At 39.9% G+C, this 18,739-nt stretch overlaps 1 protein-coding gene and 1 long non-coding RNA gene across 4 annotated transcripts in view; one reads left to right on the forward strand and one right to left on the reverse strand.

Annotated features, from left to right (window-relative positions):
- Window positions 1–18,739, forward strand: part of LOC125125039 (uncharacterized) — a 43,081-nt gene that overhangs the window by 7,089 nt on the left and 17,253 nt on the right. For all 3 annotated transcript variants that reach the window (XR_007134351.1, XR_007134352.1, XR_007134353.1), the window contains exons 2-3: window positions 3,885–3,999; window positions 12,373–12,471. This is a non-coding gene — a long non-coding RNA (uncharacterized LOC125125039). The remainder of the gene's footprint in view (window positions 1–3,884; window positions 4,000–12,372; window positions 12,472–18,739) is intronic.
- Window positions 1,869–17,783, reverse strand: LOC125125037 (solute carrier family 22 member 10-like). Its single transcript, XM_047775456.1, has 10 exons — window positions 17,382–17,783; window positions 16,576–16,679; window positions 11,766–11,920; window positions 11,497–11,665; window positions 9,557–9,680; window positions 8,969–9,084; window positions 6,301–6,515; window positions 4,381–4,489; window positions 3,489–3,692; window positions 1,869–1,929 (listed from the first exon to the last, which is right to left on the reverse strand). The coding sequence occupies exons 1-10, from the start codon at window positions 17,781–17,783 to the stop codon at window positions 1,869–1,871; spliced, it is 1,659 nt and encodes a 552-aa protein (XP_047631412.1).

An 18,739-nucleotide genomic window follows, 5' to 3' on the forward strand; every position in this document is an offset into this window, starting at 1 on the left:
GTGTAGGCTTGGATTCAGCGTTGCTGTGGCTCTGGCGTAGGCCTGTGGCAACAGCTCTGATTAGACCCCTAGCCTGGGCATCTCCATATGCCGTGGGAGCGTCCCTAGAAAAGGCAAAAAGACCAAAAAAAAAAAATTTGAGTAAAACAATATAATGTCAACTGTTTTGAGCAGCCTATAGCATGTTTAATTTTTAAAGTTAGAGCATGTTTCCACATTTATGAATGCCCATTACAGTGTGCCTTCACCCATAATGAAAATTATTAGTATATTTAAATCTGTTATTAAAACACAAATTTATTTTTCAAACTGGGTTTGCCTTAAATTACTATTATTTTTAATTTTTTTTCTTTCTTATGTATTTTATGGTTTTATTTTTTAATTTTTTTTTGAGATATAGTTGATTGACCATGTTGTGCCAATATTCATATATACCTGAGTTACTTTGCAGTACAACAGTAACTGGCACAACATGGCAAATCAACTATACCTCAATAAAAATAAATATATACATATATATACACACATATGTATATATATATTATATGTGTGTATACATACATACATACATATATGTGTGTGCATTTATATATATATAATATAATATACACATTCTTTTTCTCATATTATTTTCCATCATGTTCTAGCCCAAGAGATAGGATATAGTTCCCTGTGCTATACACTAGGGTCTCATTGTTTATCCATTCTAAATGTAGTAGTTTGCATCCGCTCACCCCAAACTCTCAGTCCATCCTACTCCATTCCCCCTCCCCCTTGACATCCACAAGTCTGTTCTGTCTGTGAGTCTGTTTCTGTTTTGTAGTTTCATTCATGCCATGTTTTAGACTCCACATATAAGTGATATCATATGGTGTTTGTCTTTCTCTTTCTGACTTACTTCACTTTGTATGAGAAATTTTGTTTGCATTCATGTTGTTGCAAATGGCATTATTTTGTTCTTTTTTATGTCTGAGTAGTATTCCATTGTGTATATGTACCATAGCTTCATAATCCATTCATCTGTCAATGGACATTTAGGTTGTTTCCATGTCTTAGCTATTGCGAATAGTGCTGCAGTGAACATGGGGGTGCTTGTATCTTATTGAATTATAGCTTTGCCCAGGAGTAGGATTGTTGGATCACATGATAGTTCTATATTTAGTTTTCTAAAGATGAACAATTTTTCCTATAAAAGCCATGACACTTGGAATATAACTTTTAATTTGTAGTGAATTTTATTAAATATATATACATTTTGAAATTCCTTACCCTGTTACTTGTGCTTTAATTTTGATACTTTACAGTATTTTAAACTGTATATGCTATTTTTGAAAATATAAAGAGAAAACTGCAAAAAGAAAGCAATAATCATTTAAAATTTCATTTTTCAAAGGTCATAATCATTATTTCAATGAATATATTTCCCAAGATCATAGGTCTTTCTATTTGCCAGCGATTTATGGTGTGAAAGAATCATGTATGAAGTGTATATGCTTTGATATCTGTTTCTGCACTTCTTTTCATTTCCAGTTGCATATGCTATACTGTTCTGGTTTTTGTAGATTTATTTATAGTTCACTATATGCTGCTGCATATATCTGTCAGCCACATCTTAATTGAAAGGTATTCCTTTGTTTCTGAATAATCTTATCTATTAATAATTTATTCATAATTCGATTTGTTCAACTTCTTCCCCAAAATATTGAACTGTAAAGGAATTACATGTTCCCATGTACAAATTAAAGGCATAATTATAAATGCGATTCATCTTTCCATTATATTTTCTTGCTAGTTTGTAGATACAAAGAAATCTCCAGTTGTTCTCTTCATATTTTTCTTTTCCTCACTTGTAAGCTCATAAAATCTCCTTAAAATTTTGTCACTTTTATGCGGGAATCTTTTTTATTTACTTTTCTTGAGAATTTGTTGCTGAAAAACAAAACAGAAACAATTAATCAACAAATGACCAAATAAAAACAAATACTAAAAAACAGACAAAAATAAGTTTGGGTACCCTCCCTGCACAAGTGCAAACTGATCCTCTAACCATTGACTTTTTATGAGCCAATAAAAATCCATGAGGGATTGACACTCGTGCTGGAAAAGGCTGTGCTGACTGGGCAGACCCAAGAAGGCAGTTTGCAAGTTGCCACTCTCACTTGGTCTCTTTAGACCTCTGACCAGTGACATCTTTGGGAAGTCAAGAGGTGGATTGAAATTCCCATTTGTTACGCATTTAATTGTCCTGCCAAAATTCATGTATTAAAGTCGTAACGCTCAGTTTCTCAGAATGTGAGATTGCCATGTTTGAAAACAGGGTGATTACAGATATAATTAATAAAGATAAGGTCGTGATGGGGTAGGATGGGCTCCTAATCCAATACCCATGGTTTCCCGAAGTGAAAGGGAAATCTGAACATAAATGCATGCTGGGGAGCTGCCAAGTGAAGACTGCAGTTATTCTTCCACAAGCCAGGGAACGACCAGAAGCCGGAAGAGACCTAGAACAGATTCTTCCCTAGACCATTCGGAGGAAGTAAGGCCTTGCAAACAACTTGAATGCAGACTTCCAGCCTCAGGGGTTCCTGTCGTGGCTCAGTGGTTAAGGAATCCGACTAGGAACCATGAGGTTGGGGGTTCAGTCTCTGCCCTTGCTCAGTGGATCCGGCGTTGCCGTGAGCTGTGGTGTAGGTCGCAGACTCGGCTCGGATCCCGTGTTGCTGTGGCTCTGGCGTAGGCTGGTTGCTACAGCTTCGATTAGACCTCTAGCCTGGGAACCTACATATGCCTCAGGAACGGGCCTAGAAAAGGCAAAAAGACAAAAAACAAAACAAACAAACAAAAAAAAAAACAGACCTCCAGCCTCTAGAACTGTGAGACAATAAATTTCCATTAAGTCACTCAGTTTGTAGAACTTTATTGTGGAAATTCTAGATCACTAATATACTGCTTTTCTTATTTTAAAATATCTTTTTCCAGTTTCCTGTTTCCAGTTTCTCTTTTCCTTATCCTCAATATTTCCATTACTTGCATCAACAAAATTTCTTGAATCTCACCAGCACATATACAAGATTTATCTCTTTATTGTCTTTCCCAAGAGAATCTTTACATGCTCATCCTAACATTATTACTTCCCTGGCCATCTCATTTCTTGTCCTTTTATATCTCAGGCTCTTATGGATTGACAATCATGAAATACCATCATGAGCGCAGGTAGGATGTGCCCTCACAACAGAGCTAGTTATTGTCTCTGGCACTAAAACTACCCATGAGAACAGGGCAGAGGGGCTCTCTGCAGCCTGGACTAGAACTCACAATGGGTAGAAATGGCCTTGCCACTCATGAAAGGCAATGGCCCAGGGTGGAAGCATCCCAGGCAAGGCTCAGCTGTCCAGGGATCTGAGGCACCCAATGGGGGTTGCATCTTTCTCACCCAAAGATCCAAACCACACAGTCCCCACCAGGGGATGGATAGAAGGTTTACTCACTCATTTTCCACATCCTGGATGGTGTCCGGCAGAGGCAAGTTTCTGGTTTCAGGTAGGAAGAAGATGACAAGACCACCAAGGATGGGACTTACTGCATAGATGATCCAGGGCAAGGTGGGTAGATACACCTCTAGGGTCACCAAGAGGGGAGCCAATGTTGCCCCACCTCTGGCAGCCACATTATCTAATCCCGAAGCTGTTGCCCTGAGGGGTAAGCAATGGTAGATAAGGATCCAGCAAGAATTTGTGCAAGTAACTTATGTTCTGTTATTTTTTTATGTTCTATTATTTTGATATGATTGTGCAACCAAGAAAACATGATTATTAAATACATGGGTTTGATGGAATATACTTATTTCTATAACTTCCTTGTGATTTTTGAACTGTCTTTCTCAGGGTCAAAGCACATGAGGACCCAATTTCACCATTTTAAATGAAAGTGACACACTGCACCTCTCCGGACAAGCGGTCAAAAGATTGAGAGGACGCTTAACACGGAACATGGCACAAGGTCAGTTTATTCAATAAACTTCAGTTACAATTGCTTTTACTATATTATTACTATTATAAATAATTGCTTTATAATGAACAGATCTTACTATGTTTATTCTCACAATAACCATCAATTAGCTGGAAGAGACCTACTTTGGGTCCTGGAAGAATATCCAGGAGTTCCTGTCATGGTGCAGTGGTTAACAAACCCGACAAGGAACCATGAGGTTGCGGGTTCCATCCCTGACCTTGCTCAGTGGGTTAAGGATCCGGCGTTGCTGTGGCTGTGGTGTAGACTGGTGGCTACAGCTCTGATTAGACCCCTAGCCTGGGAACCTCCATATGCCATGGGTGTGGCCCTAGAAAAGAGAAAAAAAAAGAATATCCATAAACTCATTACCTGACAAAAGTGGGGATGAGTTCAGCATAATGGACACAATAACAGTTGACAAAGGCAGCAGCAAAGCTGATCCCCAAACTTGCCAAGGTCACACGCAGGGTCTGCATTTCTGGAGACAAGAAGACCAATGAGATTAAAAAATCTGAACTAAAGGAATTAGCATCCACCAAATTTAATCAGAAAAAAAAAAAAAACCTCTAAAGTTTATTTGTATGTTTAAAATAAGTTGTAGAAAATTGTGGGAGTTCCCTTCATGGCTCAGCAGTTAACGAACCCAAATAGAATCCATGAGGATGCGGGTTAGATCCCTGGCCTTGCTCAGTAGGTTGAGGATCCAGCATTGCTGTGAGCTCTGGGGTAGGTAGTAGACGGGGCTCAGATCCCACGTTGTTATGTCTGTGACGTGGGCTAGCAGCTGTAGCTCCGATTCAGCCCCTATCCTGGGAGCTTCCATATGCCACAGGTGCGGCTCTCAAAAGCAAAAGCAACAGAAAAAAAGGGGGGGGAAATTGTACAGTTAAGGACCATGAGTGATTCATAAATAGTAAAATGTAGAATTATCAACATAGATGGTAAAAAAATACATAAAATTATCTGGATTAATTGCAGAAAATCCTTCTGCATATCTGAGCTTTTCCAGAGGAAGGAAATGATGAGTCTGGCAGAAATTTGCTTTCATTATTCTGCCCAGTACTTGCTGTAACCTTGTTGTGGATGGTAGGATTGTCATGTGGATTCAGCTCTAACCTTGAAGACATCACAATTAAAGGGCAGAATTTAAAGAGACCAGTAAGTAATCCTGGGTTTTCTAGGAATGAGGAGGCTTTTAGCAATGTGGGACTTTCAATGACAACGTCAGGAATGTCTCACATAAACTTAAATGAGTCAGTCAACCTAGGGTCCATAGAGCATTGCCATCAGGTGAGGACGGCACGAGGGAGTAATAGAAGGACAGGACTACTGTTAGTGGACAGGCTGCAGAGAAGCTAGATCTAGAGCAATGCTGGACATAAGGAACCAAGGATAGAAACTTCTATTGGGAAAAAAAGCCAAAATTTTGGAACCACTCCAAAAGTTTCAGGGAATCAGTTTTCTGCATAATATACAAAGAAATCTAATTGTAGTGTAATAAATCGGAAAGAACTCTATTGCAGTGCATAAGCCCACATCATCAATGATGCTCTGAGGCGCAGAGTCCCCCAGTCTGCAATGCCGTAAAGCATGTTCCTGCATTGGGAGATGGGGAAGCACCGTGCCCACCAAGGCTCTCCTACTCACTACATAGCATCATTCTATTCACCGCTAAAATAATCTAACAGGGAATGGACAAAGATGTTAATCTTCTTACTTTCTTGTTTCCTCTGTACACTTCTTCATCATTTGAAATACGGGGATTCTCTTCCATTTCCTGGAAGGGACTCCCATAAGCAAGAGCAGTAGTTATGCTGACTCAACGCCCCAGTCACATGTGGATATGTAGAAATGGAGAAGTAGACCAGTCATCAAAGTTGGTCGTAGAGAGTCCAAACAGGGGGAGTGACCATATCCTGTCCTCACCTGGGCTATAATTGCACGGCCTCACCCCTCCAAGCTTGTTATTTAACATGCATATGGAAAAAAAGGCAAGTGAACAATTGCTGCCCTAGAGAAACTACCTAGAGTAAATGGGACCATTTTCCAGACACTAGTGCAATGTGATAAAGATGAATACACACCTGAGCTTTCCCTCGCAGACCTTCAGCTCTTTTCCCAAAAACATAGTAGCAAAATTTCTTATAAAATCTCAGATGGGTTTGAAGGAATACTTAGCCCTTAAGGAGGACCTCTCTTTACTCCTGGCTTCAGACAAGTGTGACCATTACAATCCCTGAAGGATGGGAAAAGGACATTTCCTTTCCCCCAGAGTCTGTCTTTTCTCACCTTGGGGCACAAACATGTTGGCCAAAATAGAAAGCCCCAGGAAGAACATGAATAACATCACGGTTGGTCGACGGTCCATATGACTCAGAAATAAAAGTGCAGCAAATCGGACTGAGGCAGTGAGAATTCCAAAGATGACCTGGAACAGGAAAATGTTGCTCCCAAAGTACTGCAGATTGATAAAGATGCCGTAAAAGGGTATTGCGTTTGCAAATCTGTAGGGAACAAAAGAGGAAAAATCCATATCATAAGATTTAGAGCCCATGTGCTGCAGGTAAAAATAATATATTGACTCAGTCAAGAGTCAATATCGAAGTGTCTGATGGCATAATTCTTAATTTCAAGATGATAAAGTTACCATAAAAATTGTACAGCTGTAAAGGAAAATGATACTCGTGTAATTCTTTTGTCTGATTTCCTAAAGCATGGTGTTGACAATGAGAAAAACATACCCTGACTCCATCTTCAAACTGGGTTGTATAGAGAATTTGAATAGAGGATTAAAATTGAATTTGGGGAATTTCTTTTTTCTTTTCTTTTTCTTTTTTTTTTTGTCTTTTTGCCTTTTCTAGGGCGACTCCCACAGCATAAGGAGGTTCCCAAGCTAGGGGTCCAATCAGCTGCAGCCGCCGGCCTACACTACAGGCACAGCAACTTTTCCGGATCCGAGCGGTGTCTGCCACCTACACCACAGCTCACGGCAACACCAGATCCTTAACCACTGAGCAAGGCCAGGGATTGAACCCACAACCTCATGGTTTCCTAGTTGGATTCGTTACCACTAAGTCACGACGGGAACTCCATACATCTTCTTAATCCATTCATCTGTCCTACTGTACAGCATAGGGAGCTATATCCAGTCTCTTGGGATAGAACATGATGGAATATAGTATGAGAAAAAGAATGTATAGGTATGTGTGAAGGGTCACTATGACATAAGCAGAAATTGACACAACGCTATAAATCGACTATATATATATACACATATATATGTGTGTATGTGTGTATATATGTATATATATGTGTGTGTATGTGTGTGTATATATGTATACATGTATATGTGTATATATATATATTTTTTTGTCTTTTGTCTCTTTAGGGCCACACTAGTGGCATATGGAGGTTTCCAGGCTAGGGGTCTAATCGGAGCTGCAGCTGCTGGGCTATGCCACAGCCACAGCCATGCCAGATCTGAGCTGCATCTTTGACCTACACCACAGCTCATGGTAATGCCGGATCCTTAACCCATTGAGCGAGGCTAGGGATAGAACCCACAACCTCATGGTTCCTAGTTGGCTTCGTTTCCGCTGCACCATAACGGGAACTCCCAAATCAACTATGTTTTAACAAAATAAAATTTAAAAAGAGAAAAAAGTATTTCTACTACTAAACTCACAAAATTTTATCAAAAAATTTAAAAATTAAATTTATCTTCCTGACTTTATAGACATAAGAGATAATGAACAAGATTTTCTGCAGAAGCCCTCATGCTAACAGACAAATAGTGCATCCAAATCGGACACCCATAAAATGACACCAACATTGAAGTAAATGGATAGATGAATTGTAGGGTATTCATCTAAGGCAAACTAAAACCCTAGGAAGGAGAACAACCTGAGGAATGAACCTAAGGAAAGGGGGCTTGTCACAGAGACTTTCTGCCATTTACATCATGTCAAGGTCAAGATCAGGCAACATTCCTCCATGGTGGAGATCAGAACATTTGAACAAGTGAGGGCAGTGAAGAGGGAACAAGAATGGGGCCGTAGCGGTGGTGGTGGAGGTGATGTGGTTATTGTTGTATAGGATAGGGGAGGGAATCATGTGTCTGGATCTGGACATTAGCATACATTTTTTATATATTGAAATATTCATTGATCCGTAGATATGCATGCTCTCTTCACGTATCTGTTTGCAAAATGTGCCTCAATTAAAATTAAAGTTTAAAAATAACAAAAATTAGGAGTTCCCATTGTGGCACAGTGGAAACGAATCTGACTAGGAACCATGAAGTTCCAGGTTCGATCCCTGGCCTCCCTCAGTGGGTTAAGGACCCGGCGTTGACATGAGCTGTGGTGTAGGTTACAGATGCTGCTCAGATCTGGTATTGCTGTGGCTCTGGCATAGCCTGGCAGCAATAGCTTCGATTAGACCCCTAGCCTGGAAACCTCCATATGCTGCAGATGCAGCCCTAAAAAAGACAAAAGACAGAAAGACAGAAAGAAAGGAAGGAAGGAAGGAAGGAAGGAAGGAAGGAAGGAAGGAAGGAAGAAGGAGAAGAAGAAGACAGAAGAAAGAAAGAAAGAAAGAAAGAAAGAAAGAAAGAAGAAAGAAAGAAAGAAAGAAAGAAAGGAAGGAAGGAAGGAAGGAAGGAAGGAAGGAAGGAAGGAAGGAAGGAAGGAAGGAAGGAAGGAAGGAAAAATTAAATGCCCAAATCTGTACTGCGATGGATGATCTCAGCATCAGTCTCCACTGAGGGGAGAAGTACTGTGATATGACATAACCAACTTACAGCATATGTTCATCTCCAGGTGGGTCTTATTTGGTGTGTTTTCCGTACCTTTGACCTCCAAATTACTGCCTCCCTTTCACAACAGTGCTAAAACTTTGAAATCAATAGAATTACGTCTCCCATTTTGAATATCGCTATGCACTGTATCAAGCCCACCTCACAAAGAACAGGAGACATATCCTTTTACGCAGGTTGGGTGTGCGGAGCAAGTCCAGCAGAGTCGTTTTGGTCTGTGCTGCCTCCAGCTCCTCCTGCATGGTAGCTCTCAAACCCTTGGACAACAACAAACATGCATTATTTGCCAACTTAGTGTCAGGTGTTGTGGAGAGTACTGGCACACAATAGGACAAGAGAGATGGGTTCTGTTTCTTTCTAGTGTAACATATTAAGCAAGGAATCACAGGTGTGAACGTTACCTGAAGGAGGATGTAGGGAGTTAAGAGAGACTCCAGGAAATAATACAGCAACAATGATATTTTGAAAAAGAGGCTATAGAGGGGTCAGCATATCCACTAGAGAACATAGGCTAGAGCGAGAGATCGGGAAGCTAGCTAAAAGAAGACCTGATATGGTGTTCAAAGCTTCTTTTCTATGAGATATACATGAAAAAGGAAGGAAAAGAGCTTGCCTTCTCAGCTAGCTGCCCTTGTTAGAAAAGCAGCTTTTCTATCTTGGTAAGAAAAAGGCAGGTGTTAGTTTATGTCTTCCCTCCAACCCAGGAACCACCTTCCCCGTCCTGCTCACCTCCATGTTCAGGGTGGCTTCAATATTCTTTAGTCCATTTCTGCGTGCAACTTTTTGAAGTTCCTTTAAGCCCTCCTCTGGTTTATTGGTGATAATCAGCCACCGAGCAGATTCCACCAGCCACCTGATAAAAGAAGAGCTCACTCAGGCGGTCAACTCTCTCTTGCTTATAAGTCGTGTGATTATTGACAAGAGATGTGCTTTTGCCTTCCCTAGACACCGCTTCACTTGCTGGGTCATAAATAGAACCTCAAGTTCTGTTACATCAATTCGAGGAAACTATGAGTACCCGAAAGGCACACCACAGGCAAACGATCACAGACCTTGGAGTCAAATTGCCTCTAAGCAAGAGATTTTCCAAGAAGCTTATGAAGCTGAAATTTGAGAGTTCCTCACATACGCAATTCCCTTCCAAAGTCTGGCATGGGATCTACCAACTTTGTGCACATGGTATACATTGATAATATATATTCTTTTCTTAAAAAGAGGCCCCCAAATTATGTAAGCTTAGGGGTTAAGAAATATTGTAAATACCCCTAACACTATCAGCAATATTCGTGCCAATACACAATTGAGTCACTTCATTACATCTGCCTCCGTTTTGGGGGGTATTTTTGTTTGGGGGTTTTTGCTTTTTTGTTTTTTGCTTTTTGTTTTGTTTTGTTTGTTTTTTGGTTTTTGGTTTTTTAGGGCCATACCTGAGGCACATGGAAGTTCCTAGGCTAGAGGTCGAACTGGAGCTGTAGCTGCTGGCCCACATCATAGCCACAGCAACACAGGATTCGAGCCGCATCTGCAACCTACACCACAGTTCACGGCAAGGCCAGATCCTTAACCCGCTGAAGACGGCCAGGGATGGAACCCGAATCCTCATGGACACTAGTCAGGTTCGTTAACCACTGAGCCACGAAGGGAATTCCTGCCTCAGTTTTCTCATCAATAAAAATGAGGAGAGCAGGTTCATTTTCCTTGCAGAATTGTTGTGAGGCCAGAATGACTTCGCAGACAAGTCTGACATGGATTATACCGTCCTTGCCCTCTGAACTTTCTCTATTAGATCTATAGTCACCTTCTTCGGTCTACTAAATCCGATTCTCCCTAGAATGATTTTTAAGTGGAAGAATGAAGTTGCCCACTTAAAAAAATGTTTGTTAAAATTATTTAAAGGAAGAAAGATTGTTGAAATCATCATGTAAGTGACACAGTCTACGTGCCATTTTCACCACTGGAGAAATCATGCTCTTTTCTCAAACTGCTCTATGAATAAATTTTCTACCTTTCTTTATTCAATTTCATCTGCAACATAAAAAATCACTGAAAATTTACTGTGACAAGATTCATTCCAAAGCCAAAAAAAATTAAGGTTTTTTTTTTTAAAAAAAATGTTTGTGTGTGTGTATATGTATATATTTTAGGGCAGCACCTGTGGCGTGTGGAAGTTCCCAGGGTAGGGGTCAAATTGAAGCTGTAGCTGCCAGCCCACGCCACAACCTGTGCAACACAGGATCCAAGTCATGTCTGTGACCTACACCACAGTTCAGGGCAATGCCGGATCCTAAACCCACTGAGCAAGGGCAGGGATTGTTCCCACATCCTCATGGATACTATTCAGGTGTGTTTCTGCTGAGCCACATGGGAATTCATGTCTATATTTGATACGAAGAAAAATAATGTTGTAATAACACTACGATTACTCTACTGGGTTAAATATACGAAGAACAATGGCAGGAAATACCTAGGGCTCTCAGGCAGAAACGTCCTTGATACTTCCAGGTTTGCTTCTCAAATCTCAAATTGTTCAGAGTGAACAGATGAGTGAGAAGAGTTTCAGGTCCAAACAGTAAGAAACGGTCCATGAAATAAGAAAATCAATATATCCCATATCAACATACTTTTTCGTCCCAGGTTCCCTTAAGACCGAGCAAGAGAGAGGTCCATACCTTGATGAGAACAAGAAGACAAAGAAAGGTGCAGACACCACCAGCTGCAGGGTGCGCCAGTCTCGAAAGACTAAAGCCAGTGCTCCCAGCATTATCTGTCCCAGACTAAAGGCACAGTTCATCAGTGTTATTACCCAGGCTTTTGACTGGGACCTTATCCACTCTATAACTGAAAGAAAACCCAATTGGCGTATTAAAGTCAGACAAGGGTAGATTTTCAAGGTCAAATTCAAGGTGAGGAATGGAGAAAATCAAAATTGTTGGCTTACCGAGCATCCAGTTATTTGACATGGCGACCACAGCAGAACAACCCGACCAGAAGCGTAGAGAGCAGTAAACGAGAAAGTTGGGGGCAAAGGCTGCACAGGTCCCAGAGATGGCGAGCTGAAGCAAACACCACCTGAGAATCACCTTTCGCCCAAACCTAAGAAACAGAGAGACTGGCTACATTATGGAGCAATGACGATATGTTGTAAAAAATAAGGAGAAAAAAAAACATACTCTGAAATTTAAAGAGTGTTCTCACAAGCAACTCTTGGTACCTGAAATAAGTGCTAAATCAACAATAGAAATCTGGAGTTCCCATCGTGGCTCAGTGGTTAACGAATCTGACTAGGAACCACAAGGTTGCAAGTTCGATCCCTTGCCTCGATCAGTGGGTTAAGGATCCAGCGTTGCCGTGAGGTGTGGTGTAGGTGACAGATGTGGCTCAGATCCCGCATTGCTGTGGCTCTGGTGTAGGCCAGCAGCTGCAGCTCTGATTAGACCCCCTAGCCTGGGAACCTCCATACGCCGTGGGTGCGGCCCTAGAAAAGACAAAAAGATGAAAAAAAACATAGAAATCTCCTAAAGTAACAACTTTTGTCTATAATACAGACTAACAAAACCAAACTCCATCATCCGGCCACCAGGAGGCCTCTGACATCAAGTGATGCCTTGTAAAGGAAACTACAGTGTCAGAAGTTGTAATACATTGTAAGTACCCATTGTACTAAAATACTTATTTAGCATAGTAGAGAGTTATATACAAAGTATTAGAGTGTCCAGAATACAAGAGAGCGGAAAGTGTACTTGTGTCTCTAAGGTAAGACAAATAAGGCTAAACCAATGAAAAATATCAGTGGAACAATCCATTAAATTGTTGAAAATTTATGTGAGTCACTGTTCGTTGCATCTGGATTTATAGGTCTCACACCATATGCCTTTCTAGTACAGAATATAACAGCTTTTTGGGTACAGACTATAACAGCACCATTACCCAGAATGAGGATATTATACAAACCTCTCAGAGAAATGAATTATGTAAAATGAAGAATGAAGTGAAAAAGAAGGTGAAGGACAAATAGGGAAAATGAATTCCGTGTTTTTGGGGGTGTCAAGAATACGGGGCCTTAGCGGAGATAACGTGGATTGAATAGGATGTTCTAATCTATGCCCATTAAGAATAACTGATAGACAAGTTTGGGATTGGGAATTCCTCTCCGATCTTAAAACAGAATTTAAAATATTTAAATAATCCCCCCACACAGAAAATGTGGAGCATAAGACCAAACACAACACCAAATAATCATATTCATAAGTACTATCATCAAGAAAATAATTTATAAAACACACACACACACACAAAGAGGCTTTCCCGTCGTGACACAGCAGAAACGAATCTAACTAGGAACCATGAGGTTGCAGGTTCAATCCCTGGCCTTGCTCAGTGGGTTAAGGATCCGGCATTGCAGGAAATGGAAACAACCCAAATGTCCATCGACAGAGGATTGGATTCGGAAGATGTGGTATATATACACAATGGAATACTACTTAGCCATAAAAAAGAATGACATAATGCCATTTGCAGCAACATGGATGGAACTAGAGAATCTCATACTGAGTGAAATGAGCCAGAAAGACAAAGACAAATACCATATAATATCACTTATAACTGGAATCTGATATCCAGCACAAATGAACATCTCCTCAGAAAAGAAAATCATGGACTTGGAGAAGAGACTTGTGGCTGCCTGATGGGAGGGGGAGGGAGTGGGAGGGATTGGGAGTTTGGGCTTATCAGACACAACTTAGAATAGATTTACAAGGAGATCCTGCTGAATAGCATTGAGAACTTTGTCTAGATACTCATGTTGCAACAGAAGAAAGGCTGGGGGAAAAATGTAATTGTAATGTATACATGTAAGGATAACCTGACCCCCTTGCTGTACAGTGGGAAAATAAAAAAATTATAAAAAAAAAAAAAAAGGATCCGGCATTGCCGTGAGCTGTGGTGTAGGTTGCAGATGCGACTCAGATCTGGTGTTGCTGTGGCTCTGCCATAGACCGGAAGCAACAGCTCCAATTGGACCCCTAGCCTGGGAACCTCCATATGCTGCGGGTGCAGCCCTCAAAAGACAAATAATGATAATAATAATAATAATAATAATTTAGAAAACAAAAAACAAATTGGTAGACTGAAGCAAAGTCATAGCAATCACACTGAACTAAGTGCTAATGGCCTAAGCACAATCAGCTGATAGAGATTACCAGAATCTTTAAAAAAAAAAAAAAAAAACACAATATTACACTGCCCACAATACACTTAAAATATTATAGGTTGAAAGCAAATTGATAGAAAAAGATACAAGATAGTAATAATAAATGGCTGGAGTATTTATATTATCATCAAATACATTTCAGAACAAAATAATAGTTTTAGAAATGAAAGCGCTGAAAATGTCAAATGTATCTTAATTCAACTAGTGTTTGAAACATATGAAGGAAAAAGTGACAGCCATAGATACACAATTCACAATGACAGTTGGATTCATATTTGAATGTTTTTATTGTTATACAATACAATACTTGTCATTTTAGTCATTTTTAGACATACAATTCAGTGGTTAATTACATTTATTGTGTTGTAGAACCATCACCATTGTCTGTTTCTAAAACGTTTTCATCAATCCGAATAGAAATTTTATCACATTCTGATCTTTCATTGTTAGCATATGGAAAAAGCAATGAGAGTTCCCATTGTGGCCCAGCAGTAATGAGCCCAACTAGGATCCATGAGGACGCAGGTTCAATCCCTGGTCTCACTCAGTGGGTTAAGGATCTGGCAGCATTGCTGTGAGCTGTGGTGTAGGTTGCAAACTTGGCTCAATCCCGAGTGGCTGTGGCTGTGCTGTAGGCCAGAAGCTACAGCTCTGATAGGCTAGTTCCCTAGCCTGAGAAGTTCCATATGCCAGGGGTGTGGCCCTAAAAAAGCGCAACAAAAAAAAAGGCAATAGATTTCTGTCTATTAATTTTGTATCCTGCATCTTTATCGCTACCAAATTTGCTGATGAGCTCTAACAGTGTTCTGGTAATGTCTTTTAGATTTTCTAGGTATATTATCATGTCATCTGCAAACAGGGAAAGTTTTACTTCTTCTTTTCCAATTTGGATTCCTTTTATTTCTTTTTCTTCTCCGATTGCCATAGTTAGGACTTTCAAAACTACGTTGAATAACAGTGGTGAAAGAGGACAGCCTTGTCTTCTTCCTGATCTTAGTGGAAATGCTTTCAGTTTTTCACAATTACCCCAAAGCAGTAAAACTTGCAGAAGAAAACATAAAGAAAACTCCTTGAAATTAGTCTTGTCAATGGCATCTTCAATATAATAGCCATCGGAATTGATGAGGATATATATCATTTTTGTTTTAATTTCTATTTCTCTGATAGTTAGTGATGTTAAGCATTTTTTCATATAATGGTTGCCTATTTCTGTATCTTTGGAGAAATACCTATTCAGTTCCTTTGCCGTTTTTCAAAGTCGGGTTACTTTTTGCTTGTTTTTGTTCTTGATTGTAATAGTTTTCTGTACAGTTTGAATGTTAACTTATTAGATCTATTTTTTTTGTATCTTTTCTCTCATTCTGTAGGTTTCCATTTCATTTCATTGATCATTACTTTGCTGTGAAGAATTTTTCTGGTTTAATGTAAATGCACTTCTCGTATTTGTTTTTTATGCCAAGGTCCAGAAGCTTTTAATCTACTCGAAGTTCAAGATCTTTAACTTAGCTATCAGGCTCCCTATTCTCCAACAAATTTTCCTCTCATGTCTCCTGTCATGACCCCCTTACACGCACATGCACACGCACACGTGCGCACACACACACACACACATGCATCTATTACCCTAGGCCTATTTAAACTGATCAATCAATATCTTATTGTGAAGCATCATAAAAGGCTCCATCAGAAGACTGGTCAACCTGAGCACTAGGCCCTGAAATCTTATGCATTACAATGAGGTGATACATTCAGAATTCACAAATTTCATCCATAAGATTAAATTATGTTGGGCTTATAGAAGACAAGAGAAAATTTAAACCTCCCGTTTCTCCTATGGGAGATTTCAGTGCATGGCTGCCATGGCTGTCCTCTGCCTTAAGAGGATCACTACCAGGTACCGGATAACCTAAACTTTTCATCCCTCATATTATGATTCCTGTGGTCTATAAATTAATTACCTTGTATTACTGAAAGAATTACCTCTAATGAGGCTTTCAATCAGTAAAACCAAACATCCATATTACAGATAGAGTTACTTCAAAATTCAACTTCAGTACCATCTCATTTAGCACCAAGATTTTATGCAAATGAACACTAATTAGAGTGGCTAGCCATGAAATGACCCGTGTAAGAACCCACAAGCCATGGCAAAGGCCCCCAATGCTGTTTCTCCAATGAGAGTGAATCTCCTATCTTGAAGAACATTCCTCTCACTTCCCGTTGGTAACTCTTTCATCTTCAGAAATGAAGTTTATGGACCTCACCGCTAAATAGTGTTCTGAAATGCCACCAGATCTTATGGAGAGGTCATTTCTGTGTCCAGTGCAGAGATCTCTGAGACAAAAAAAAAAAAATGCCATTTTTTTTGCAACCATGAATGGAATTCTACATTTCCATCTTCAATTCCCTAGAAACCAAGGAAACCCTCAACAGTATCAATTGCACATTGAAACTCAATAAAGACTTCTTTATGAAGGAGTTAATCATAAACCATGAAAACACCACAGAGGAAGGGCAGCAATAATTTGGAGACACGCACCTGTCTGAGAGACAGCCATATATGAAGCCTCCCAGCAGCATTCCAGCCATGAATGCAAATTGAGCCAATGGTTTCTGTGACTGGTAATCACATACGAGGTCCCACTGGAAGAGAAGGAAACCAGCAGCAAGGAGCTTCACAGCACCTCATAATTCTCAGTTTCACTCACTCCGATAGCCCTCAGTGAACTACATGCCCTCTGGTTTGCCTTCACTACATTTACTCATCCATAGCATACATGTCTCAGTTTAAGCATTTTTTATAGGAATCTTCAACTAATTATGCTAGGTTATATCCAGATCAATATTCATATTCACCTATCACTTGCATACCTCACTGGCTCTCCATCTTTGCCAAAAATTGAAAACACTGAGATTTTTTTTTTCATTACTGATGACTGGACGGCAATCTAGAATGAAATGCACACTTCATTTGTTTCTTCTATTAGTAAAAATTCCAGGATGTGGAATTTTTAAAAATTAATACAGATGTTTTCTCTGCAACTAGACTGAGAACAGATGACCAAGAATAATTTCCCACATATTATATCAAGTAACTTGTATAACCAGAAATCTTCACCCTAAACTAAGCTTTGGCTGGTAAAATTCATATCCAGTTTGTTGATTTCACTGTCATCAATCGTAAGACTTGAAAATTAAAAAGATAAGCAATTATTATTCTCTAAAAGAATAAATGAAAGCCGACTACACTATCTACAGAATAATTGAAGACGTGAATGTTGCCTATTTTTATATGATTCTGAACACCCAGACTATATACTCATGAAAGTTAGATGGAGCCTTTACCTCAGTCATGATTGTGGAGGAGAAGGAGCTTCGGTCATACGCCCAGCCATCCACACAGGGCTCCATGTCCAGATCAGTCACATTGGGGAAGGTTCCATTCAGGTGAAGGAGCTTCCACTGGGGCTGGAGGAAGTGGTGACATTTCTCAGGTTTCAAGTTTGAGTCCAGGGGGATGGAGATTCTCAGGAGAACATCAGGGCTGAGAGTCCCTGTATCGTTATCAGAGACAGTGTCATTATCAAGGATGTGGACCCAGCAGCGATGACCAGGAATGGCTGCAGTGAAATTCTCCAACAGAATTTGACAAATTGTTAACATGAGACAAGGTAGAGCTAGAACCATCTGAAGGATCTGGAATTTCCCCAAACCACCAATTTCGTTCAGGAGCTCCTCAAAGGCCATTGTGAAGAGGATATCTTCAAGAAAAGTCACATTAAGTTATGGACATAAGTTTAAAGAGAGAAAAATATTTCCTTTTTTTTAACTCACACAAAGTCTGTGTGACCTCACACCAATTTGTCATCAGTGGGACTTGTCACTCACTACTGCAACAGAGCAGTGGAAGCAGTTTTCCCAGTCTTTTTGGAAGCAGGAGATATTACTTTTTAGAGAAAATTATTTACCAAAGGTACTTCCAGCAGGTTACCATTAAATCTGTTTAAAGGTTTACTCTCTGATGTCCTTTCCTCAGTGATTAGGTAAAACCAAGATGGACTTTGACATGTGCATGTTCTCCAAACGAGCTAAAATAAGTCTGGTACACAGACTTCAGTCATTGGGAAGAGAAGACTGTGAATGCAGAATACTGAAAAGCATTTGTAATTGAGACTAGCAACTTAAAACAATCTTGAATGTTTGTATAGACTTATATCAAAATATCTGCAAACCAAAAATCTACAATAAATAAACAAATAAGAAAAGCATTCCAGGAGTTCCCGTTGAGGCTCAGTGGAAACAAATCTGACGAGCATCCATGAGGATGCAGGTTCAATCCCTGGCCTTGCTCAGTGGGTTGAGGATCTCGCATTGCTGTGAGCTGTGCAGTAGGTTGCAGAGGCAACTCGGATCTGGTGTTGCTATGGCTGTGTTGTAGGCCAGCAGCTACAGCTCAGATTTGACCCCTAGACTGGGAACCTCCATATGTGGCAGGTGCAGCCCTGAAAAGACAAGAAAAGAAGAGGAAGAAGAAGAAAAGCAATCCAAACACAGCACTAAAAATATTTATCAAACCATAAAGGAAGTGAACAAAAGAGGAAGGGAAGAAAAACGGCCTCAAAAACAAATCCAAAACAATAAACAAAATGGCAAAATAACATACATATTGATAAATACCTTAAATGTAAAGGGATTAAATTCTC

This window comes from Phacochoerus africanus, chromosome 4 (genome assembly GCF_016906955.1).
Source record: "Phacochoerus africanus isolate WHEZ1 chromosome 4, ROS_Pafr_v1, whole genome shotgun sequence".
Classification (NCBI taxonomy): Eukaryota; Metazoa; Chordata; class Mammalia; order Artiodactyla; family Suidae; genus Phacochoerus; species Phacochoerus africanus.